Source organism: Trichosurus vulpecula, chromosome 3, assembly GCF_011100635.1.
Source record: "Trichosurus vulpecula isolate mTriVul1 chromosome 3, mTriVul1.pri, whole genome shotgun sequence".
Lineage (NCBI taxonomy): Eukaryota > Metazoa > Chordata > Mammalia > Diprotodontia > Phalangeridae > Trichosurus > Trichosurus vulpecula.
The window spans coordinates 215,841,985-215,867,849 of NC_050575.1; the positions used below are offsets into that span (position 1 = coordinate 215,841,985).

General features: G+C 40.2%; 1 protein-coding gene across 1 annotated transcript in view; it reads right to left on the minus strand.

The window, feature by feature from the left end:
* Positions 1-25,865, minus strand: part of CAPN13 (calpain 13) — a 146,189-nt gene that overhangs the window by 15,734 nt on the left and 104,590 nt on the right. The window contains 10 exon segments of the mRNA XM_036749923.1: positions 3,597-3,653; positions 5,336-5,372; positions 7,582-7,728; positions 15,749-15,760; positions 19,373-19,434; positions 19,436-19,497; positions 20,704-20,794; positions 20,988-21,033; positions 23,354-23,376; positions 23,378-23,429. Coding sequence (XP_036605818.1) covers positions 3,597-3,653; positions 5,336-5,372; positions 7,582-7,728; positions 15,749-15,760; positions 19,373-19,434; positions 19,436-19,497; positions 20,704-20,794; positions 20,988-21,033; positions 23,354-23,376; positions 23,378-23,429 — 589 coding nt within the window.

The window sequence follows — 25,865 nt, forward strand, 5'->3', positions numbered from 1 at the left end:
TCAAGGAGAAGCATATATGTGTGTATAAAGTAATTTCAAGAGGGAAAAGGTGCTAAAAGCTGGGAGGATGTGGCATCAAGCTATACTTTGAAGGAAGCTAGAGAGTGTGTTGGGTAAGAAGCTAAAGGGGATCTCAGAGGTCACTTAATATAGTCCTCCTCTTTTTACAGGCCCAAGTGACATGCCCCAAATCACAAAGATATAACTGACTCCAGAGGCAAGGCCCCCCCCCCACTGTGACAAATTGCTGTCCCAAGTTGGTACATTATATAATCAGGTGAGTCATAATAAGCATTTTAAGGTTTATAAAGCCTTTTCCTTACAACAACCCTGTGAGGTAGGTTGTGCAAGAAATATTATCTACAGATTAGGAAACTGAGTCTCAGAAAGACATGTCCAATGACACACCGCTAGTAAGTGGCAGAGTGAGCACGGGTCTTCCGATTCTCAGTCCAATTCTTTCTTTCTAGCCTACACAACACATTATTTTTTAGAACAACAGGGAAAGCTATTAATGTGTACACACAATCAAATGAACACATGCGCCAGTTTAAGGCCTTATGTAAATTAGGGGCAGTAATTAGTGAAGCTTCCCTTAACAGCTGCTAGAATGAAAGATCTTTCCTGACTCATAGCCCCACCCCCATCACACACACACACACACACACACACACACACACACACAGTGGAAGGGAAAAAACAGCTTTTCTGCCTGGATGAACACCAGTGTCCTCCATCAGTTTCTTGCTGGAGCAAGCCCTGCCTTGCAGCAGGACACTATACACCCCATCAAAGTTCCATTAGTCACCGCAGGAGTGGATGTGAGCACAGAGATAGGGGAAGGTTGTCATGAAGGTTCAGGTGAACCCTTGGGAAGAGAATCTATTTTAAAGGAACTTGTTCTCTCTGCTCCCATTGTCTAGTGGTAAGTTTGAAAGCAGTATACGGCAGCACTGGGGGAGGGGTCATAGAATATTGTACAATCACACCAAAAGGTAACACTAGTCCTGTGGAGGCAGGTTTAATATGTCTAGCTAGGGTAGAAAGGAGCATACTATTAATACTTAGAAGGTATGCATTAGCTCTGTATAAGGCTTCATAATTTAGATCATTAAGGAGTGTTTAAGATTAAAACGAAGGATCATGGTATAAAAGTGGGGTTCCTCTCTCACCCCAAATAATCCAATCAATCAATCAACCAGATGTGATTAATTTTGAATATGTAAAGATAGTTTATACCTGTGACCTCTTTGCAAGTTGTGGGTCTTTTTTGCTGGATCAAGAAAGAAAGCAATTTGACGGGCTGAGAGGATCAGTGATACCTATGGAGCCCATGTGCAAGACAGCAGTCAGTCCACCAGGTAATTCAGTCCAGAAGGGTCCAGTAGAATGGTGAAAGATTTCAGCTTTGGAATTGAGAATTCTGGTTGTAGACAAACCCTTAAGGGAGAACTGCTCTTTTTGTAGGGAGGGGGGCAGAGTTTTTCCCTCTCTCTCCTTTTCCCACTCTTTTCCATTGATAGGAAACATTGCAGTTAGTCTGTAGCAGGGAGAGACATGCCAGGTACAAATATAGATACAGAGTGATGCAGAAAAATAGTTGTGGCTACCTGAGGGAGGAAGTAGCTTCAAGCCATATGATCCCTTGATCAAAAAAAGAATGCCAGCTTTGGATTCAAAAAAGGACTTCTGGTAACCAGGCAATTTGAGTTTACTCTCTGGCCATACATGTTATATACATATGCACCTCACTACCATTTTATTCTAAGTTTAAGACAGTCTTCCTCTGGATTCTGTGTGTACTTGTGGGAAAGGAGCCTTAGGCTTTTGGGAGGAAACATTCTGTAACAGCTGTTTTTACAATATCACCTTAGCAAATATAGCTTTCTAAAAGCTCTGGCATATGATCAATGGAAAGCACACTGGTTGGGGCTCATGAATGACAGTACTAGAAATCTCAACTCCCTAGGGTTGCTCCTAGGGGAAGTATTAGTTAGCCACCTTCTGGGCATTCAGTCTACCAACGAGAATAGAATTGAGAAAATGTTCCTCAAGGGAGTGCTACAATGAGATGATAGCAGGAAGAAATATTTAGAGGTAATCCATTCTAACTCCTTGTTATTTATAAATTAGGAAACCAAGGAGCAGAAATATAAAATGACTTGCTTAAGGTTCCAAGAAGTGCTGGGAACTTCAAAGAACTTCATGGTCCAGCTCAAATGGCACCTCCTTCAGGAAGCCTTCCTGATTCATATATCCAAACGTGCCCTCTATTCCCAGGACAGCACCTTGTTTATCCCATTCTTACGGCTCATTTTGCCTTGCATTATGGTCATTTGCGTACATGCCTTATCGTCCTCACACCCTCTTGTTAAACTGTGAGTTCCTCAGAGACAGAGCCTGGGCTTTGTTCAACTTCTCATCCTCTTTCATGCCCAACCTTTTACATATGTCCCTGTAAAAAATGTTTGTATTGACTGTATAATACTGACTCTAAAGGAAAGTGGCCATGAGTACTATCTCTGCGATTTTCAGTTTTTCAAAGTCTAACTACTAGGTTCAGCCAGCCTAAACCTGATGGGAGCTGAATTTGCTGGTGGGAGGGGGAGGAAAGGTATTGTTCCTGGGGGAAGCTAATCTACGTGCCTAGTTGTAGTTTTACTTTCTTTACTCCGATAACGATGTGAGTTTATACTTTGTAGAGCTCCTACCCCTGCATCCCGCCCCTTAAGTAACCATTCCAAACTGTGTGGGAGCACGGCCTTATTGGGTCCTAAACACCCATCCATACCTACGGCTTGAACCTCTAGCAAACATTAAGTAGCAAACCATACCATTTTATCTACCTTCTGCACACTGGATTTTGCTTTCACTCTTAATTCTTTTTCCTTCCTTGTGGGATCAGACTCTGAAGACTTTCTCTTAGTTCTTTGCTCTTAACCGCGTACTTTCAGAGCCAACCTGACTTTGGGTTTGAGCACAGTAGGCCCTGGTTTCCTCTATGAGTCTCTTTGCTTGGCCCATTACATAGGCCTGTTTGTATCATTTGCACCTTCTCACATTGGTATTACTACTAACTGGAAAGGTCTATCACATGGAGCCCTTGGCAGTGATTTTTCTCTCAACTAAGTCAAGGAGTGCTTTTTAACAGTTTATTAAACCATTAAGAGCATCTCCTGTGAATGCATACAACTTGGCGAGCAGAGTAGGAATCAATTACTCAAACACTGAGTGATGATGGTACTTTCCAAAGGCAGCCAGCTTGAGCTGGAAATGTTTCCAATCAAGGGGAAAAAAGATTTCAAGGGTTACTGTTAATTGCTTGTTTTTTTTTGAAATAATTATCCCATCCTATAGCAAGTCATCCATTCAATTCCAGGGGAAACCTACTGATGAGATGCCATTTCTCTGCAGCATTTGGCAGCCAGATCAATGTTGGAAAGGATTCTCTTGAGGAAGGATGATAAAACCATGCTGCCAGAGATATATTATCTTTTTTGTGTCTCTAAGCACTGATAGGAATCCAAGAGATTTCTTCTCTGTGACTTTCTCCTCTGACTGTCATTTGATAGAATTCTGAATTCAGGGTACTGTACCTGTTGGGCATATCTGTTGAAAATGATCTCATGATTCTGGACTTCTGGAAGATTCTCCTAGATGAATAAATGAAAAAAACACCATTATTATGTGCTTATGACATGCCAGGCTATGCAAAGATAAAGGGATACCAACACTGAGAGAGACAGTTTCTACTCTCAAGAAGCTTATATGCCTTAAGGAAAAAAAAAAACTCCTGAGAAAGAGGATCATAGACTTAGAGCTGTAAGGGACCTTAGAAACAATTTAATTTGATCCTCTAATTATATAGTTAAGGAAACTGAGGCCTGGAAGTGTAAAATGACTTGTTAAAATTGTATGGGTAGTAAGTGATAGAACATGAATTTAAACTCTGGTTCTGTGACTCTAAGTTCAAGCACTTTCACCACTGTCCCAATCAGCTTCACTGTGGAAAAACAAAAACCCACACCTGGTTCTGAGCCAGAGGTCTTGCTTGGCAGCTTTCTCTCTTATCCATTGCCACTAATGCTCATCTACTGTTACAAATGGGGAAACTGAGGTCCAGGGAAGAATAAAAAGGATTGGCCTTAGGCTCTATAGATTTAATATTGAAAACTTGATCTCTCTTTTACCCTTGCCCCACTCTTCACATCTATTCCAAAGATTCTGTCAACCATCTTCTCTTTCTCTTTGTATATCCTTTCCTTTGATAATCTCATTTGCTCCCATGGCCCCTACTATCTCCTTTATTAAGATGACTGCAAAATGTATCCAAAACGGAGCCTATTGTCTTTTCCTCCAACCCGCTCCTCTTTCTCATGTTTCTTTTTCAAAACCTTGGTGTTATTTTCAATGCTTCTTGATTCCTCACTTCTCACATCTAATCAGTAGCCAAGTTCTATCAATTCTTCCACCATAAGCCATTTCACATCTCCTTTTCTTTATTCCCTTGGCCACATGGGAATGTGTGTAGGCCCTCATTTCCCACCCTCCTGGACTAGTACAGGAGTCTTCTCTTAATAGACTTTCCTGTTCTTCCTCTCTTCCTCTGCCATTCTAAACATGAATGCCAGGCAAATGTTCCTTAAGCATCAATGTAGTCATGTCAGTCATCTGTTCAAAATCTTTCAGCAGTTATTTATTGCCCGCCAAATAAATTTCAATTTTCTTTGTCTGGCATGCAAGGACAACTACAATTTGGTGACACACTAACTGTGCAGCCTTATCTACTGCTAATTTCCTCAAGCTTCTCTATGCTCTGCCAAACCGGGCTACTGTCCTTTCTCATACATGTTCCATGCTTTTCCACCTCCATTCTTTTCTTCATGGTATTCCTTCCTGCTCTCTCCTCTGCTGCTGCTTCCTGTTCTCTACTTTATGAAATATTATCCCTCCTTTAAGGCACGGACCAAATGCCACCTTCTCTACAAAGCCTTCTTCCTGGCCCACCCCACCCCAGCCCACTTAGATCGTATGTAGCAATCTCTGTTCCTCTCCCTAATACACTTATCATATTTTTGTGTACATAACTTATTTTATGCACATATTATTTTATATATTCCTCTACTCCTGTTAGCTCCATGAAAGCAGAGATTGTGTCTTACTTTGACTTTTTATCTCCCTTGGGATCTTGCATAGTGCTCTGCAGATAGTAGATGTTTAATAAATGGTGGTTAAATTAAACTGCATCAGAAGCCATTGCTCATTGTAGCCTTTCAAACTATTGTGGGTAGCAGTAAGGAGTGATCTTCCAGCCCAGGCCCCACTGCCTACTTACCTTGGAGCTCATGAACTTGAAGCTTCCAGGTAGATTCCTGGGAAATAAGTAAGAGAAAGATCAGCATTCAGTTTTAATATGGGGGGATGAGAAGGGCACCCTAGGTGATCATCCAGTTTAGAAACAGAATATGTGGGCATTTAACTCAGTTGCTTGCTTGGACTACCTATAATCTTCCAGAACAGGAAATGAACTACAAGCTTCTTGAGATCAATGAATGAGTGGATTACTATTTATATTTATTATTTATTAATATTGCTTGAACCTAGCTTTATTTGGTCTAACCTAAAAAGCTTACTGTAGAGGTCGGAGTGATCTCAGAGACAATAAAAGATTCCTGCCCTCATGGAAGGAGGGAAATAAGGAATGCTTAGATTCCACTCTGTGCCCGTTTTGGATCCTCTTGGGTATATTCTGAGTCCACCTAAAGTTTGTGTTTTGGGTTCCCTGAATTAGGGGATCATGGACTTAGCTGCTGATAGCTCAAGACTGCTCTTCTCTTGGAGACCAGCTACTGCCTACATGAGGCCAATCAGGCCAATGTTCTTATGCCCTTGTCTGAACATCAAATGCAACCTCACAAAGACTTGTGGAGGGAGCCATTCATTTTTTCTGGCTCTCCATCTCTACCAAATGACCTAATAAATTCCTATCTAAAACTATTTCAGATTTTGGAATTTGTTCTTGTGAACAACAGATGTTTTTTCTTTTTTTCTTCTGCTTTGTATGACTAGCTCTTGCATGATACAGAGCCTGGCACATAGTAGGAGCTTATTAGGATCCTAGATTCAGAGCTGGAAAGTGTCACAGAAGTCAGGTCAAATTCCCTCATTTTGCATAAGAAGAAACTGAGGCATAGAGAGATTGTGATAATAATAGCTAGCATTTATAAGGTACTTCAAGTTTGCGAAATGCTTTACAAATATTATCTTATTTGATCCTCACAACAATCCCGGGAGGTAGGTGTTTTTATTTCCTCCCATTTTACAGATGAGAAAGATAGAAGTTAAGTGACCTGACCATATTCATACAGTTAATATGTGTCTCAGGCTGGATTTGAACTTGAGTCTTCCTGACTCCGTGATGCCCATAGCTGCCTTGATTCACCTACAGTCACACATCTTATAAGTGCTTAGATGGAATTTGTACCCAGGTCTTCCTGACCACAACACATGTTGAAATGAATTAACTGAAGTGTTATAGGAAAGGAAGTTACAGGAAAATCTTAGAGGAAAAGAAAGCCTAGCAAACTCTTCCTTTAGTGGTTTCCTATGACATGGTGTCCTAGAAAAGTTCCTTCCTTCCTCTAATCCCCCAGCCCAGGAGCCTGGAATCATGGGAACTTGCTCAGCCTATGGGGTAGCATGGTTTGGAGTAAGGAAGACCTGAATTCAAATCCCAGCTCTATCACTTATTCATGGTATGAACTTGGGCAAGTCTTTGTGTCCTTAGCTCCTGCCTGACACATAACAGGAACTTAATAGAACCATAGGACCATCAATTTAGAGCTGGAGGGGACCTTTCTGGGCCTCAATTTCTTCTTCTACAAAATGAGGGCATTGGATAGTGTCTGGGATCTCTTCTAGCTTTAGATCTATGATCCTATGAATTGTTATCACAAATGTGATGTACATATACATACTTCTTTTTATCAGTTCTTTCTCTGGATGTGGATAGTATCTTCTTCCATAGGTTCTTTGTAGTTGATCTGAGTATTCATAATACTCAAAGTGACTTAGCCATCGAAAGCTGTTCTTAGAACAATATTGCGTGTTACTGCGTACAAGGCTCTTGGTTCTGCTCTTTTACTCTTCATTATTTCATGCATATCTTTCTATGTTTTTTCTAAACTCGGTCAACTTAGCATTCCTTATAGCACAGTAGTATTCTATAGTGTTCTTTCTTTAACCCTCGTGTCTTGGAATCCCCAGGGTCATTCAATTCTTATCCTACCCGGCTCTCTCTATTACAACATTTACGCTTTTGCTATTGTAGGAGATAGTGTGGTGTAGAGAGCTTGACTTGAAGTTAGGAAGGCCTGGATTTTTATCCTGACTTGGATACCTACTAGTGGGTGGACCCCCAAACAAGTCACTTGACCTCTCTGCACCTCAGTTCCCCCATTTGTAAAACAAGGGAGTTGGATTTGATGACCCCTAAGTCCCTTTGAACTCTGACTCTCTGATCCTATAAACATTTAGAATCCATTCCCCCCACTGGCCCATGATAGATCAGAATAACTTCACCTGTTGACACCCTGTTGTTTCAGGAAGATTCGAAGGAATAACTCCAATTTTCTATCAGTTGTGGGGACTACCACATAGGTGCCAGGGACCAAGTGGAAGCTTTCTGTGTAATTCCATCCGGACATAACATTCTTGCCTTGGATAGGACTGTGAATTCAAAATACATGAGATTCAGTGGGTTGTGGAGATCATGGAACTGAAGGAAAAAAGGATAAGAGTGATAATAAACCACCTTCTCTAGTCAGGAGACAGCTTCAACACATCCCTAGGAGGCCCCTCGATTCATCAGTGCAACATAACCATATCTGGGCAAGCAACCACCATTGAAATAGCCAACTAGCAAGGCAGCTTATACAGCTATCTCCTAAAGATAACACAGATTAACTCAAAGGAAATGTGGCCAGGAAATGACTTTGGAGTTTCAATAAATGAATTCCCCACAGCCACTTTCTTTGGCCCAACATGTTTGCTCCTCAACTGACTGCTTTGTTCCATCTACTAATCTTCATAATCTACCTGCTGTTTCCAACATATGTGTTATATGGGGCTACATGAATTCCCCTGCTCTCCATTACATGTTTTGTCTCTGTACCTTTCCTCAGTCTGTACTCCATGCCTAGAAAATTCTTTTTTTAAATTTTTTAATTAATTTTGAACTTAAATACAAACAAAAAGAACATTTCCATGTACATGGACCAACATAATGATTCAATATAAACCATGAATTTCTATCTCACACTGTATACTTTTAAAAAACTCCAACTATGTCATAAATACTTTGTTTTCAAAGCTACCCTGCTTTCCTGTGCTTCCTTTTAAGTTTTCTTTTGTTTTCTGCTGTGCACTTTTTATTTTTTTTCTGTCTCTCTCCCCACCCCACCCCAGAGAAGGTTACCATTAGTCGCAAACAAACATACACACATATGTGATATACATATGCATACTTCTTTTTATCAGTTCTTTCTCTGGATGTGGATAGTATCTTCTTCCATAGGTTCTTTGTAGTTGATCTGAGTATTCATAATACTCAAAGTGACTTAGCCATCGAAAGCTGTTCTTAGAACAATATTGCTGTTACTGTGTACAAGGCTCTTGGTTCTGCTCATTTTACTCTTCATTATTTCATGTATGTCTTTCTATGTTTTTTCTAAACTCAGTCAACTTAGCATTCCTTATAGCACAGTAGTATTCTATAGTGTTCTTTCTTTAACCCTCATGTCTTGGAACCCCCAGGGTCATTCAATGCTCACTTCCTATGTGATGCCTTTGAGTCCTCTTTTTTTCCAGCCTCATTTTGTACTGATTTTGTGCTTGAGATATAATGTATTGTAATGGATAGATAGACTGGACTCAAAGTCAGAAAGATTTTGGCTCAAGTCTTGTTTCTGACACATACTAGCTGTGTGTCCCTAGGGAAGGTACTTACCCTTCCAGTATTGCAGTCATCTTTATTAGATTGTAGCTTGCAGAGCAGTCAAAATGCAATTGATAAAAGGAATTTTCATCGTCAGAAGTTCTGTGCATCAGTGAAATCACAAACCTATTCCCCCTAATGCTTTTGTACTTAAACATCAGTGTATGTGTTGCTCCGTAACCCCAGTAAGGACCCCCCCACACACACCCATGTTCTCACAGGCAGGGACTATTATACTTTTTTGCCTTGTAGCCTCAGAACCTTGCATAGTGTCTGGCATATGACAGATGCTTGATAAATGTTAGTTGAGTTAAAATAATACTTGACAACTGATTGTGCATGTGCAGAGAGAGAGGAGCTGAAGATAATGCCAAGCTTATTCACATGGAAGGCTGGAAGAATGGTGGAGCCATAAACAAAAAGGTAGACGCTTGCAAGAGGGTAAGTAGTGTAGAAAAATTCCATGAGAAGTTTAGGAAGGGAGAGATCATGGGCTGTAATTATTTATGAATTTGTCTTATCTCCCTTCTATATGCTGTGGATAGACCACTATATACGGAAAACTTGGGTTCAAATCCGAGTTCTGATATTTACTACCTGTTCAATCATTACTTTACCACTCTGAACCTATTTTCTCATCTGCAAAATGGGTGTAGGTAATCTATAGCAGTGACCACATAAGGTTGTGTGATTCAATGAGATATTGTGCACAAAGCATCTTGTAAAATTAAAAGTACTAGTTAAGTATCAGACACTATTATAAAATCACAGATTTCAGAATTGAAAAAGTCTTCATCAGCCATCCAGTCAAATATACACCCCTAAAAAAATCCCCATTTTAATATATGGGGCAAGTGGCTATTAAGCTTTTGCTTAAAAACATCTAATGAGTGGGAAGAAGACGTATGCTCTATTTTTAGGTAGATATAATTTTTCAGAAGTTTTTTTCCTTGGTGTAAGGCTGAAAATTCCTCTTTGTAACTTCCTCCCACCACTCCTAGTGCTATTGGTATAGTTTCTTGCTTCATTTAAGGTAAGTGTTTAGTATCTGTTATTCTCAGTTTCATAAAATCAAAGACCTGAGCCTTATCTGTTTGTCTCCCTGGGGCCTATGGGAGCTACTGCTCTGTGTCTAGGTCAGATAAACCCCTTAGAAGACAGGCTTTGACATGAGTTGCTTTAACTTCTCATCATCTAGGCCTCTGCCTCTCTCCTTCAGCCTCCTAGGGCCATGACAGAATTCCTCCTCCTTGAAGAATGAATGGGCCCTGATGATTCTGCTTTTATTTCAATATTCTCCAAGAGATTAAAACAATAAATATAATGCATCAGCTATTATTGGGATGACACACACATATTACAAAGTAAAAACCTTTACTAAATAAATTTCCCCCCAGACAAGCTGGGTGCCGAGATTCCATTAAAATGGTTACACAGCGTGACATAGTATTTATGAGTTCTGCTTTTGGGAGAAAACATTGAGAAAGAAGAGAGGCGCTGTACAGTGGTCAGGGGTGACAGGCCAGGCTGCTGAACTTAGTTCTTAGTTCTGCAACACTGAATTTCCCTCTAAGTCATGCATTTGGGGGCCCATTGAAAGGCACCACGTATGTATTCAATCAGAGGTGCTCTGGTTACATCAGTGGATTCTCATCTGTCTGTTTTGCAGCCAGGTTATATTGCTTTCTTGGTCACTTCTGGCAAAGCTAATAATGATCATTGTTCTGCCTCGAAGAGTGTTGACTTCTCTCGGGGTTGCCTAATGAACTGAAGATTAATATTGTTTCTCTCTGTGTCTCAGTCTCTCTTCCCTCTACTCATCTCTCTCTCTCCCTCTCCCTGTATCTGTCTCCTTCTCTCTTTGTCTCTGCCTTTTTCTGTCTCTCTCCCTAGAGGAAGGTGCAGTCTAAATTTCCATTAAGAAATTTTTCCCATTGTGGGAACATCCTACGTTGGATAATTTTCCCTTCTGGGAATGGCTCATCTGTTGGCTCTTTTTTTTTGGGATCGGGGGATAGCTAAGGATAGACATCTCCTTACACTGGCATCAACTCTCCTCCCAATTCAGAATTCAATTTCCCCATAGCCAGCATTCCGTGTCCAGACTTGTGTCTTTGCATGAGGGTGTCTCTCATACCTGGAACACACTTTCTCCTCACCTCCACCTCTTAGAATCCTTAGCTTCCTTCAAGGATCAGCTCAGCTTAGTTTTTCTCTCCCTCCTCAAAGTAGATTGTATTACTCCTCTGTATAAATGGAAGCTCTTTGAAAGCAAATACTTTTTTAAAAATTTGTGGTTGTAACTCCGTAGTCTAACGTCTTGAACAAAGTAACTGCTTACTAAGTGTTGCTGAATGGAATTGAGATTGAAGAGACCTTCAACCCATTTCCATTTTCTTACTTCAATCTGTAAAATGGGGATGGAGAATATGGAAACCTGGCTTACTTCCATGTCAGCAGACTGCTTCAAGGACAAATGAGACAACAGAAAAATGTCAGCCTTTGGTAAGGAAGGTACATTTAAGGAAGCTTATGGTGGACCTCATCCAAGGGCTTTAAGCATTCAGTCAACACCAGTCCTTCATAAGGTTAGGTTGGGGCCCTCTTTTTAATTATGACAATTATTTTTGGTTCAGTCTTGTGATTTCATCAGTGTGATGAACTCTCTGCTAAGGAAAGTCTCTCTACTATTGCAGATCATCAAAGGGTCTACAGCCTATTCTTAGAAAGTTGCCCAGGGCAGTGAGAGGTTAAGTGACTTTTCCCAAAGCCAACATATATCAGAGATGGGACATGAACTAGTCTGACTTATAGTATGCTTGCTCTAGAGCCAGGGGACCTGGGGTAAATCTAATCTCTGATTATATTACTTATGTTTACCACCAGCAAGTAATTAACTTTTCTGAGTCTATTTCCTCATCTGTAAAATGAGGGGGATGGCAGGACTATTTGGACTCTGATGGCTTTTCCAGTTCTATCACTATAGTCTCTATTAACTAGACCAGGGTCTTTTGCTTGTTTGTTTGGAGTCTCCTTATCTTGCCCAAGCTGGTGGTGCAGTGGCCACTCACAGGACCAGTTGCACTACTGATCAGCATGGGACTTGCTCTGTTTCTGGCCTGGGCTAGTTTGTCCAGTTGGTTTGTCCCAAACATCCCTCTTCTTGGGAGTCCACCATGTTGACATTAGACAGTGTGGAAACTACTGGACTGCAGCTTAGAACTCCCAGCGTCAAGCAATCTACTAGCTTCAGTTTCACTGGTAGAAGAATTACAGGTATGCACCATAGCACCCATAAGCCAAATACTCTTAGATAAGGTCCTGTGCATAGAAGGTCTGTGAAATTGGATGAAAAGTGTTATATATTTACTTTAAATAATTGGTTTCCTTTATAATTCTGTTACTTTGTACATATAAAACATGGGCATTTCGCACAGTGTCTGGCACACGGGTGATGTTTAATAAATTTTTTTTGGCGACTATTCCGAAGAATCCATAGGTTTCGTCGGAGTGCTAAATGGGTCCATGACAAAAGGCTAAGAATTCTTACACAAAGCCTTGCTGCCTCCTGACTTCAATTCTTTTAAGCAGTATAATTTCATCGCTGTGAACAGGTGCCCTCTCAAGCAGATCACAATCCCTCTGTCTCCTAAAATAGAATCTTCCAGAGTTATTGTGGGCATAAAAATATATCATACTGCTGTCATCCTAATGATAGGATTTTCTTAAGTTAAGGTAATTTTCAGAAAACAGACAACCCTGGACCTACACGTGAAGCTTGTCAGTTGGTAGGACCTATGAGAACTTCACTTATATTGGCCTAATCTTAGGGAACTAAGGGACCTTATGAGGGGAGTGGGGCAACCCCAAGACAAGAAGAAGTCACACAGTGGTTTTGGCTGATAGACAAGTCAGATTCAGCACAGGGTCCTCCTAGTATGGTGATCCATGACTGTCAGGGTATAAGGGTTTTGAGCTAGAACTCTTTAATGAGAAATTGCAGTCAGCAGTCTCATTCAATGTGTATGAGGGATTTGGAAGTCCCGGGACTTAATTTGGTGTGCAAGCCACCAGGAGGCTTCATTCTGCTGTCTCTATCTGTTTCTCAAGTGTATTTGTGGACATAGCAACGGACTATACTTTGGTACATTGGGAAACCTGCTGGACGGTAGGAAGACACCCTCTGCCACTTACTCCTTGTATGACTTTGGGCAAACTATTTGTCCTCTCCAGGCCTTAATTTTTCTCATTTGTAAAATGAGAGATGACCTTTCAAGTTCCTTCCAGTTCTAAATCTATGTTCCTGTAATTTTAGGATGACATAGGTATATATTCCCACTAGATGGCCACATTGTATTTGCAAAAAGAAAAACAAGTATTTTTTTTTTTCCCCCATGGGGAGTGAGGTGTTTGAAGGGAGACAAATGCAAACTAGGGAAAAAAAGATTGTTGATTATGTAACCATAGTTCTTTTAACACACACACACACACACACACACACACACACACCAAAACACAACACATACCCTTACCCTTTTCAGAAACAAAAGTTCTTAACAATGGACTGGGAATTGGAATATCCTCGATCTAGCTTACATGTTGTTCAGTTGTGTCAAAACCCCATTTTGGGGTTTTCTTGGCAAAGACCACTAAAGCTGTTTGCCATTTCCTTCTCTAGCTCATTTATAGATGAACTGAGCAAACAGGGTTAAGTGACTTACCCAGGGTCACACAGCTAGTAAGTGTCTATGGCCAGATTTGAACTCATGACAATGAGTTCTCCTGACTGCAGATTTCCTTACTGACCCATCTAGCTGCATGCTCTTCTGCTAATGAGCTAGCTCTGTGATCCTGAGTGAATTATAAATTTTAAACCTCCCTGGTTACAATACTACATGACAAAATAACATATAATCATATCTCACGTTGGATATAAGGCTTTCAAGTTTGCAAAACATTTTCCTCACAACAACTTTGTGAGATAGTACAAGTTCCATTAGCTCCCATTTTCCAGGTGAAGAACCTGTGTCTGAGAGACTAAGTGACTCTTCTGCCATGCCATAGCTAATAAATATCAGAACCAGTCAGAATGCCAGAATCCCTGGCTCCTACTCTGTCTTGTGTTCTGTCCACTCTTCTTTATAATAAAGGGGTTGATCTGAGTTCAGGGGCTCTCGAGTTCTAAAATCCTGCCTGGTAATAGTGGATAAAGCATTGGCTCTAGGTCAGAAGACCTGGGTCCAAATGTGTCTCCACCACTTACTACCTATAAGATCCTGGGCAAGTCACTCAACACCTAGTATTTATGTAGCATTTTAGGGTTTGCAAAGTGCTTTTTATAAATATGTCATTTTATCCTCACGACAACACTGCTATTATTATCCCCATTTTACAGATGAGACTGAGGCAGACAGAGGGTTAAGTAGTTTGCCCCGGGTCACACAGCTGCTAAGTGTCTGAGGTTGGGTTTTTGAACAGGTCCTTCCAGACTTCTAGTACTCTATCCATGGTGCTAACTCCCTCTAAGAATATCAGGAGGTGAGTCAAAGGCTACCGATATCACAGTGTTCCCTGGACTTTTACCAGCATAATCAGCCAGAGTGACAAAGGTGGTCCATAGAAAAGCAAATGTGCTGGCACTAGAAGAAAGAGGTTTGGACTGAAAATGGGTATAGAGATCACCCTCTATTGTAATTTGTCATCTACCTATGGGCATGTCCTTCATCTGCCTGTGACTCAGTTTCTTCATCTACAATTTAGGGCTAATACATACTTCCTACCTCAGAGCTTCTTAGGAAGAAAGTGCTTTATCTGTACAAGCCATTTGTTATTACTACCATCATCATTATTATAGTAATATTGACTAGTTATTAACTCAACAAAGTATTACACATTTAATAACAAGTGCTACTAACTAAATCATGGTGAATCTTGAGTGGTAAGAGAAGGAATGGCAAAGGAGTATGCTTCTTCTACACTAATTGGACTGAATGAAGTCATCAGGACAACGGTATCTAAAATAAGCTGCTGTTGACACTGGTCTGAACACACATCAATCTATATTTTGTTAACTTCCCATTTGCTTCCCATCAGTGCTTGAGATCACACAAAGCTTAAAAGTAAAGCAACTTACTGTATAAATTGTACCCTCCTCTATCCCCCACCAAAACAGGGCAATAACATTTAGAAGCTGACTTGTGGTCAGAAAAGACTCACACCCTTCTATTAATAGCCCAAGATTCCAATTCTGATTGTGGGAATTAACCAGAAAGATCAAAGATGTAGTTGGGGACAGTTCACTGAAAGTTCTTCAGAAACAACTGGTTTGGCCCTATCCAAGCCAGGGCAACCTAAGGTAGGACCTTGTCAATTCTGGCTATAGGATGAGATGGGTTATCACAGGAATTCTCAGACTTTTTGGGAGCCCATGGACTATTTTGGCAGTATGATGAAGCCTATGGACCTTTTCTCAGAAAAAAATGGTTTTTTTTAAATTCATAAGTAAAATTTATAGACTTTAAAAAGGAAATATTAAAATAAAGTTATTAAATATTTGAAAAACAAGTTCACAGACCTCAAATTAAGAAGCTGTGCTTTATAGGCACCAATATGGGAAGAGGTGGAATGTTGTACTAGTAAGGGCTGAGAAATAGAGAAAGGTAAGCCAAGCTACCAGACCAAGCATTAGGTTTGTGATACCATACCACATAGTAGATCTAACTGTGTCCACACAGAAAAAATGAGAGGTCATACCTGGTCTTCAACCTAAAGGAGAGAAGAAAAAAGGCAGGTTTAGTTTCAGTGTGGGTTTTTTTCTGTCTGATTCACAAAGAGATCAGAGTCCCTAGGTTCTTTCACTTCTTCCTGACTTTCCAACCAGCCAATATATAGACCCTTTGTCTTGAGCACTGAAATGGCAGAAGGTTATGGGATTATACAACATGGAGCTGGAAAGACTTACAGATAATCTCATCTAAACCTCCTCATTTTTATAGATGAAAAACTGCAGACTAGTGCCTCCCCACCCTCCAAAGCCTATTGCAAATCTTAAGAAACAGCTTCCCTAAAATTTAAACACGTTTTCAGCACTTGGTTAACCTAAGTCATTTTGACTTGTCCATGGTCACATTGGGTAATAAGTAGCTAAGGGCAGGATTTGAAAATCAGGCCTTCTGATTACCTGTGCGGTGTTCATCATTCTCCCTCCCATTCTCAAGGAATTCAGCACCCTGATTTACAGTCTTACTCTCGGCTCTAATCTGACTCCTTATGTTTAGTTATTTTACTTTGTACACCTCTAAAATACCCTGGCTTCCCAGTTCATTAGTTACTTCAGTTCCCATGACTTGTATCTTCATTTCACCTCAGTCATACACAGAGATGGTTATAACCTTTGACTTTACCATTCTCCATAACTGTGCAAACTGTTCTAGCTCTGGATAGATAACTGAAATTCATTCTTTTCAACAATCTCATATCCTACACTTGTCCCTGTGACTCAGTCATCCATCATCACTGAGAATACCCCTTTCTCCCTTCTTCCCCTTTCCCTCTTCATCATTCCACTCCCATATTCCCAGAGCTGGTCAGGGACAGGCCAGTCAGTCAGTAGAAGACCCGTTATTATTGGGAGCACCTTGTCCCTTTACCCCTTCCTTTGGCCAGAGCCACCCAGAAAACATTCAGCCTCTTAATTACTCACATGGCTTGCATGAGAAAAGATAATTGACTCTCTTCTTTCCATACTCATCTGTACCTGTCCAAACTTTCCCTTTTCTCCTCAAGTTTAATACTACCCTCCCTCTCCATATGAGAGCCTGTCTCATACTTAGAAAATAGAAGCAATCTGGCATGAGCTTCTTCTCTCTTTTTTCTCTACATCTGAAAGCCCTTGAACCCTTTTCCTATTCTGTCTTCCTTTATTCTAGTCTCTGATGAAGATGTGGGCCTTCTCCCACCAGCTTTCATACTGGGTTCTTGATCCCATTCACCATGGTTTCTCCACAAGTATGTCTTCTCAGACATCCTTAATCTCTGTCTAACTACAACCCCTCTCTATTTCTCTGATGTCTACAAACACACTCAAAAATCCTCAATCCTTTAAAACAAAGCCCATACCTTCACTGATCTTACCATTTATTCTTTCAAGCTATCACCTAGACAGCTGGGTAGTTGCAATGGATAGAGGTCTGGGCATGAAATCATGAACATGAATTTAAATACAGCCACTTACTAGCTGTGTGGCCCTAGGCAAGTCACTCAGCTACTGCCCACCTCAGTTTCTTTAACTGTAAAGTGGGATGATAATAGCATCTAAGACTTGAAGATATACTGTAGCAAATGGCAAGCAAAGAAACATAGCCAAATGGTGATGAGATTCAAGAGTAAGGAAAGTATGATGGCTGAGTCATCTTTGACTGGCAAAATAGATTTGTCTGGAATCTGATCAAGAGGGCTATAAACTAAATAGGAAAAAGGAGGGAGAAAATTGTTCTCAAATATGTATGTCAAGCTAGAGATGAGTAAAAGGCACAATGCAGAAAGAATACTTGTAGAAAAGACTGAGGTACTAAAAGTAGGAATTAGACAAGAAGACTTTGCAGGTTCCTTTTAGATCTAATCAATCAATTGATAACATTTATTAAGCCACTTACTGTGTGCCAGATACCATGCTAGTACTGGGTATACAAAAAGAGACAAAAGACAGTCCCTGTCTGTAAGAGTTCACAATCAGTTCTATAATGTCATGAGCTTACAGGAGGTAATATCTAAGAAGAGAATTAGTAATAAAACTTATAGCCTCAGGCATTGAAAATACAAGTGAACAAAATATGGGGAAGAAGTTGAACTTTCACTGTTGAGCCATTTCAATCATGTCTTACTCTCTGTGACCCCATTTGGAGTTTTTTGGCAAAGATACTGGAGGCGGTTTTTTTCATTTCCTTCTCCAGTTCATTTTATAGATGAAGAAACTGAGGCAAGCAGGGTTAAATGACTTGCCCAGTGTCACACAGCTAATAAGTGTCTGAAGCCATATTTGAACTCAGGAAGATGGATCTCCCTGATTCCAGCACTGTGCCACCTACGTGCCCAGATGCAATCACTTAAACAAAAACACAAGGCTGCTTTGAGGCACAGAGTAAAGGCATGACAGCATAGTGAGATATTTAGATGACAGGAAACTGGGATCTTTTTTGTGTCCTGAAGGGAAGACTGGGTAAGATAAAATTCTATGTGGATTCATGTAATATTGACCTTAATTGGCTTTAAAAGGCAACTTTACATGCACGACATGGAGAGTCATGGCTAACCACGTGAAAAGGAAATGGGTATTAAGCAGATTACAAGTTCAATGTATGTCAACAACGTGACAAAGTGGGAAAAAAAGCTGAGGCAATTTTTTACGGTGTTGAGAGGCATTACGTCAACAACGAGCAAGATCGTGGTTCTTGTAGTGCTCTTCCTTGATCAGAACACATTCGGAGTATTGCGTTCAGTTTCAGATGCTACATTTGAGGATGGAAAGTGAGGTATGAGAATGATAAGGCAAGTTGGGGCCGGGGTTCTCTTTTTGTGACCTTAGATAAGTCATTGCTCTTCTTCTCCGGGACTCAGTATTCACATCTGTAAAATGAGAGAACTTCAGAATGGACTAGGTCGTTCCTAAGGTCAGTTCTAGCTTTAGAGTTAGAATCTTCAAATCCTTTGGACTGGGGTTATTTACTCCAGAAAGAAAGGAGACTCAAAGATGACATGATAGCTATTTTTTCCACCATATTTCAGTTTTCTTATTTGTGAAAACAAGGTGTAAGGGATATGGACCTCCTGCTAAGAAAAGCAGAATTCCTGAGCAGTGCAGCTTTCTGGAAGAAGATCACCCACATGACATCTCTTTATGGACTCATCAATCCTCCGATTGAATGCATCTTCTGCATTTTCTTTGGAGATGTCTGCTGCTATCTAGCATGCAATGAACCTCATTAGGACCAGACACCTAATTACTATCTGGTCTTGTCATCTGCCATGAATTGAACATGAGTCCTCCTCTATAGGTCATCTCTCTCATTAGAATTTGGCTTTTGGACGCAAGGACTGTCTCTATTGCCTAGTTATATCCCCTGTGCTTAGTACAATGTGAGATTACATCCTAACAATGAATGCTTTTCCATTTCATTCTACATAATCTCTAAGGTCTCTCCCAGATCTAACATTCTATAGTTCTATGATTCTTTGTTCAGGGATTCAGAAAATGTTCAGAAGCAAAATCAGAGGCCTAGGATTTGGCCTGTTAAGTAACATTTTTTTTTGTGACTATTCAATGGGACCTTGAAATGCCTGGAGGATATGAGCCATGACTCTGAGCTAACCCATCTGTACCTGTATACTTTAAAAATCATCTCTCTATTCTTCTTACGCTGGATGTTGATGGTGACTACCACAATTGATACCTTCCATGGGCTCTGTCACAGAGAAAAAGTACTGAAGCGTATTCCCGAGGGCATCTAGACAAAAGAGAACAGTACACACAGTCAGCCCCTTGACCTTCCTACCCCAACTCCTGCTCACTGGACCAATGAGCTCACTGTGGCAGAATATACTGCATTAGATTAATCACTCTGTCTACTCTGTTCCTGTATGTGTTTGTGTGCACACGAGTGTGTGTGCGTGTGTGTGTATGTGCACGCATGTGTGCACATAGGCAGGAAACATTCAGAATCTGGTGAGTAATGAACCTGAACAGTAAGCTCCCTTGTAGAGACAATGGGAATATGTGTTGTACTTGTGCTGGCATTAGAATTTTGCTCAAATGTAATCACCAGAAAATTGAAATGGCATAAATTCAGTGAATACTAATGTAAATGCCGAGAATAGTGGGAATAAGAGAAAGACGTATTTCCAGCAGGAAAGATATACAGTAACTATAGAACCACATTATACAGTATAAACATTGGGGGATTTGGGATAAGAAGACCTTGATCCAAATTCTAGCCCTGTTACTTGCTACCTGTGTGACCCTGGGCAAGTCACCAACCTCTCTGGGTCTTGATTTTCTAATCTACAAAAGAGGGGGTTGGGTTAGATGCCTCAGAGGTGCCTTCTGCCTGTAAATTTGTCATCCTGTAATAGGAATCTGGGAGGTCTGTGTTACTACTCAGACTCTAGGAATGCCAAGGCAGTACCAGGAAGAATATGCTCAGGAGAGCCTTCCCACGTGTTGCTTTCTGTGGCCATTCCAGATTTAGATGGGTGTAACTTTTGTTCTCTTGTGTAATTGGTTGGTATTCTAGCTCACCAATCAGGTTCCAATAAGTTATAGGACTGTCATATTCTGATGGTTGATCCTTGCTTTTTCAGATGACAGGATTCCTAGAGCTAGATGGCATCATGGATAGAGCACTGGGTTTGAAGTCAGGGAGACAAGTTCAAATCTGGCTCCAGATACTCACTAGCTATGTGACCTTAGACAAATCATTTCACCTGTTTGCCTCAGTTTCCTTGATGGTAAAATGAGGATAATAGCATCTACCTTCCAGGGTTGTTGTGATGATAATATTTATAAAGCTTTTAGTACTGTGCCGGCAATATCTAAATACTAGTTATTACAATTATTAGCTAAAATTTTGAGGGTCTAGACCCCAAAGTAGAGGGGGGAACTCACTTTGAGAGAGAGCATCATCCAAGCAGATCATCTTCTGAATAAAACTTACGTATAACTGCCATCTTTTTTTGTTCATAATTGCTACTGCCCCAACTTTTCATGCCAGCACAGATCTTTTTATTTAATTTCAAATCTTTCTTCTTGAAGTCAAATAAGTAGTCAATTTACAGATAGCCTCTAACTCTCCCCTACTATCAGTCTAGTAGAATACTTACTAGAGCTACTATCTTGTATAGTGTTTCCTTGGCTCTTTTGGATTTTGGTATGGAGCTTGGAACCATGTTCCGTTGTCCACCTTTGCCATCATCCATTATCATGGAGAGTATTGATAACAATAAAGATGCTGGTAAATAACTTCTGGAAATCTTGAAAGGCCATCCTGTGAAAAACAAATGTACATGGTAAAATAAGTATTTGACCGCTGTTTGATATACTGGCTGTGTCACCTTGGCAAGTAATTTTCTGCTTGAAAATTAACAATGGAGCCCAGGATATTGGTACTGGAAATGACCATAAGGCTGGGAAGAGTCCTTGAAGGGGCATGGTTTTGGCAACAGCCAGGATGTTTGTGGCTTAACTATTCTTTTGTGACCAATAAACTCACTCTGGGGTCTTGGGAATGGAATGCAGATATTTTCCACAGCCCCTGAAAGTGATCTACTATTCTCTTAGGCTGACTTTGTCTCCTTGGACGTGAGTATGTACCTGGAGGCTGGCACAGAGAAACCATCGAATGATGGACTTGGAATCAGAAAGAGCAGACATTCAAATCCTGGGGTGGACACTTATTGGCCTTGTGAACCTTGAGTGATGTACTTAATTTCTCTCACAACCCAGTTTTCTGTTCTGTAAAATGGGCTTAATAATTAGTACTGACCTTACAAGTTTGTTGTGAATGTAAGTGAGGCAATTAAGTTCTCTCATATTCAGGCTCCTAATCTGGAAATCGGTATAATCATAGCCCCTGTTTACAAGGTTTTGTGTGAAGATAAATGAGATATCTTTGCAGACCTGGAGGAGCTCTTATGATTGATTCCTCCCCATCCCCCACCCCTGCCCTGAGGAATGCAATCAGATGGAAGCAGTCTTCTTCTGTTCTGAGTATACCAAAAGAGGTGTTTTTCTAGGTGTTATGGCTCAGTGTAAGTAGCTGAACCCCTGGGGGCCATCAAGACTCAGCGAGACAGAGACTGTTGATGACTGTCATAATTTGTCAAGTATCGAAAATCCAATGGTTTAGGACATTCATAAATTAGAGTGTGTCAAGGAGGGAACTTCAGCCAGCTCCCTGAGAAGCTCTTGGAATCATGTGATGATAGAAGAAAAGATGTATGAAATAAGAGTATTTAACCCTGAAGAAGTCGTTGAGTAAAGATGAAAGCTCTGAATATTAGAGAGCTGGCAGGTGAAGGAAGGATTTGTTCTGTGGTAATTCCAGGAAGAATTGAACCCCTGAGTGAAGATGCAGGAAAGAAGTAAAAAGGAGAACTTTTTTCACAAAGTAGAATTGGGCAAGATGCAATGTTGCCTTTTAAAAAGTGTAATTATTATACATGGTAGTAGCTAGGGCAACTGAAATCAAGAAGACCAGGATTGAAATCCTTCCTGAGACCCTCACGGACAGTGTGACCCTGGGTAAGTCATCCAACCTCTGTCTATCTCAGTTTCTTCATCTGACGATAGCAATAACTAGCATTTGCATAGCCCTTTAGGGTTTCCTTACTGGCAAAATAAGGGAGTGGATTGTGTCCTTTTCAGCTTTAAATTACTACTATTCAGAGTCTTTTATTTTTGCTAATATCCATTCCCCAAAGAACCTCCCCTTATGACTCTTTTGTTGGGTCAGCCATTTGTTTCAATTATTTTGTCAGTTCCTTATTGGCTGAATTTTATGGATGCTGCCCATGGAGGGCCTTTTGATTCTGCTTTAGAATCTTAGCAGTTGTTAAGCATTTGTAATGGAGGTAAACTACTTTTGGTTTATATTTGACAAATCCAATGTTGTTGAACCTTTACCGTTGCTTGATGAAGTGATGTCTGCTTATTTCCAAAGTAATTCTGTAAGTTTTGAATCATTTATTCATATACTTTGATAATGTCTATCAATTTTCTTCTCCTTTTTAGCAAGGAAATGTTAACTTTTCTATAGTTTCCCTAGGCCTGATGGGATCCTGCATTCCATAGATACTGTATGAGTTTTGGTTATGATAATTTTTAATATTTTATAATTTCTTTTTTAAAAATTTATTTTATTTTTAACTTGTGGAATAAAATACGCATTTCTGTAACAGTACAATAAAAAGATGATTGCACATGAAACTTTATTATATATTAAAATTATAATTCTAAAGCACATAATAAGATTGTGGTTTGGGAATATGTCAGTTTTCATCTGTTCCTCAGTGTCGAGAACAGTATTTTTCATACAGCTCAATTTTAATTGATGTGTTATTGAATGTCATAAACAGAATGCCAAGCTAACTATGGACTCTGAGTGTGCACCCAATTGGGCTGTGAGCTTACCTTCTGAACTGCCTTCAGAGTATACCATGTTACTTCCAGGTCCCACAGTAGGTGGCACAAAAGACACAATTAGCAAGGTTATCATTGACTCTTCACCTAAGCTTAGGGATGGAGAGAAAGAGGGTTTCAGCTTAAGCTAAATTTTCAAAAAGTACTTGAATAAAAGAGAAAAATACCAGAACTCTCCATCTTCTTTTCTTCTTATAAAGCCTGGTCCTCTCTGATCCTTGGACTTTCTGCCATTCTGGGGAACTGAGAGAGAGATGAGAGAGAGAGAGAGAGAAAGAGGGAGAGAGAGAAAGAGAATAAAGTGAATCCTATGAGAGTCATCTTGACAAGGAAAAGCAACAGTTAATTATAGGTAACATTTATATAGCGCTGAAGATTTGCAAAACATATATGTACATTAGTTCATTTGACCCTCCTAATAATTCTCAGAGATAGGGCTATTATTACTCCCCCCCCCCCATTTTAAAGATGAGGAACTGAAGCTGAGAGAGGTTAACTGACTTTTTCAGGACTACACAGCTAGCAGCTGTCAGAGGTGGGGATTCAAATCAGATCTTCCTGATTCCAAGACCAACTTTCTTTTCATTATACCACATTGGCTGGTTGTTCATGTTTACTCAGCATTTCATAGTGCAGGGAGTATCATTTTTGTTTAATAGATGAGAAAATCCAGGCACAGAAAGGTGAGTTGTTTTGTTTGAGGTAGATTGTCTTGGCATATTCCAAATTTGGCAGAGGGCAAGGGAGAAGAATGTCAGCTCCTTCATAATCCCTGTAATAATCTTGATATTTTTCTCCCATCAGTTTGGCCCCAATAAGAGTAGTCTTATATCCTACTGCTTGACTTTTTAGTTTTTTTTTAATATATTTGTTTTATTTTTAATTCACATAGCAAAACAAGCATTTCTATACACAGTACAATAAATAAGATGATCGCACATTGAAAATGCCAAATCTACCATGTACAACTTACTATTCCCTCCAAATATACAACAAAGTAATCATATAAATATCTTTTTTCCCTCCCCTCCCTGTGACATAGTGATGGCTACTATTAGACACAAATAGGTGTGTGTGTATACATATACACATATATGCATATGTGTGTAAAATTAATCTATACATTCTTCTATTTATCAGTTCTTTCTCTGAATGCAAATGGCTGGGCTGAGTTGTATATGACCCTTTAGTTTTAACCTTACTCTGAGATTTTGGGGGTAAGGATACTGCTGTTACAAAACAATTCTCAGCTGTTGCCCCTGTTGCTACCATCAGATGAACTAATGCTAGCCCTACTCTCTCCTCGACTTTTAGAATTTTTCCTTTCTTTTTCCTGCACTCTTGGACCCTGTACTAAGCCATACAACATTCCTTTGCCACCAGAGATGAGTGAATACTCCAAATACCCAGCTCTACTATGTGGGTTCAGGTCATTCCTTCTTCCCTTTTCCCCTGGAGGCACTATAATTACAATGGAGGGTATGGATATCGGAAAATAACTGTAGTATATCAAACAAAAAGCATCAATAAACCTTTTAAAGAAAATAGCTGTGTGTAATTGGATTAGGGAGTGAATTGAGAAATCTCATTCAGGTATAGATTTGATTATGTGGCTTAGAGGTTCATTCTAACTCTAAAGTTCTGTGATTCTGTAATTCTCCTGATTGCCATCTTTCTCTGCTATGCTCCCTGTGCTTGAGAACATTGACATTGTGTGCCCTCAAACATGTGTGGGAGCAGAGGCATCAGAGGTTAGCATCATAGAATATTAAATGTTTAAAATAGGACGTTGGCACATTGGCCTCATTTTTACAGACAGTGAAACAGACACTAGGGGAGATGGAAATAACGCCTGTTGGCCACTCAGAAAGTTGAAGTGATGGGAGCCAACCTAGTTTCCTGGCTGTGTGCTTTCCATTGTCTTCTTCAGAACTCTGTATGCTAGCTCCCTAGTGATCTGTAGCAAGGGAATAAACCTTCCAAACCCGCAGGTTCTGCTTCCTCTACCCAGGTTTAGTCTGGCCAATGAGCCTTCCACTAAAAGTTGAATAGAATGTACAAAGTCTGGTACCAGGATCTAATTAAGTTCATTCTCAGGGCAGGGCTGGCTTTGCTGCTGGCCACCCACTGAGTCTGAGGAGCCCTGTCATTCTGCACTGGGGGAATGATCATCTCTTGATTTTTCTGCAGCATGCTGAGACAATCGGATGCTTGATTTTAAAATAGAAATTTTATAATTAAGTGATAATTGCATTTTCTACAAGTAAGAAAAAAAATAAATGTAGTGTAAATCAATAAGGCATCACTACATCTCCTACTGCCTAGAGGATAAAGTCCAAAATGCTTAGCCTGCCATTCAAATGCCTCCTCTTTTGGACCCTGATCAGGATTTGGAGTCAGAGGACCTGCTTTCAGACCCCAGCTCTGCCACTGCCTTTGTGACACTGGGCAAATTCACTTCACCCTTCTGAGTCTCAGTTGCCTAATCTGTAAGATGGGGGTGAGGAGGGTTGGACGTGATGACCTCTCTGGTCCCTTCCACTTCTAGATCTGTGGCCCGATGACAATGATACATAGGACCAGAGGAATGTAGAGATTTGCTTAGCTATGTTGGCACTGGACGTAGAGTAAGAAAGACCTGAGTTCATATCTGGCATAGATGTGTGACTCTGGGCAAAT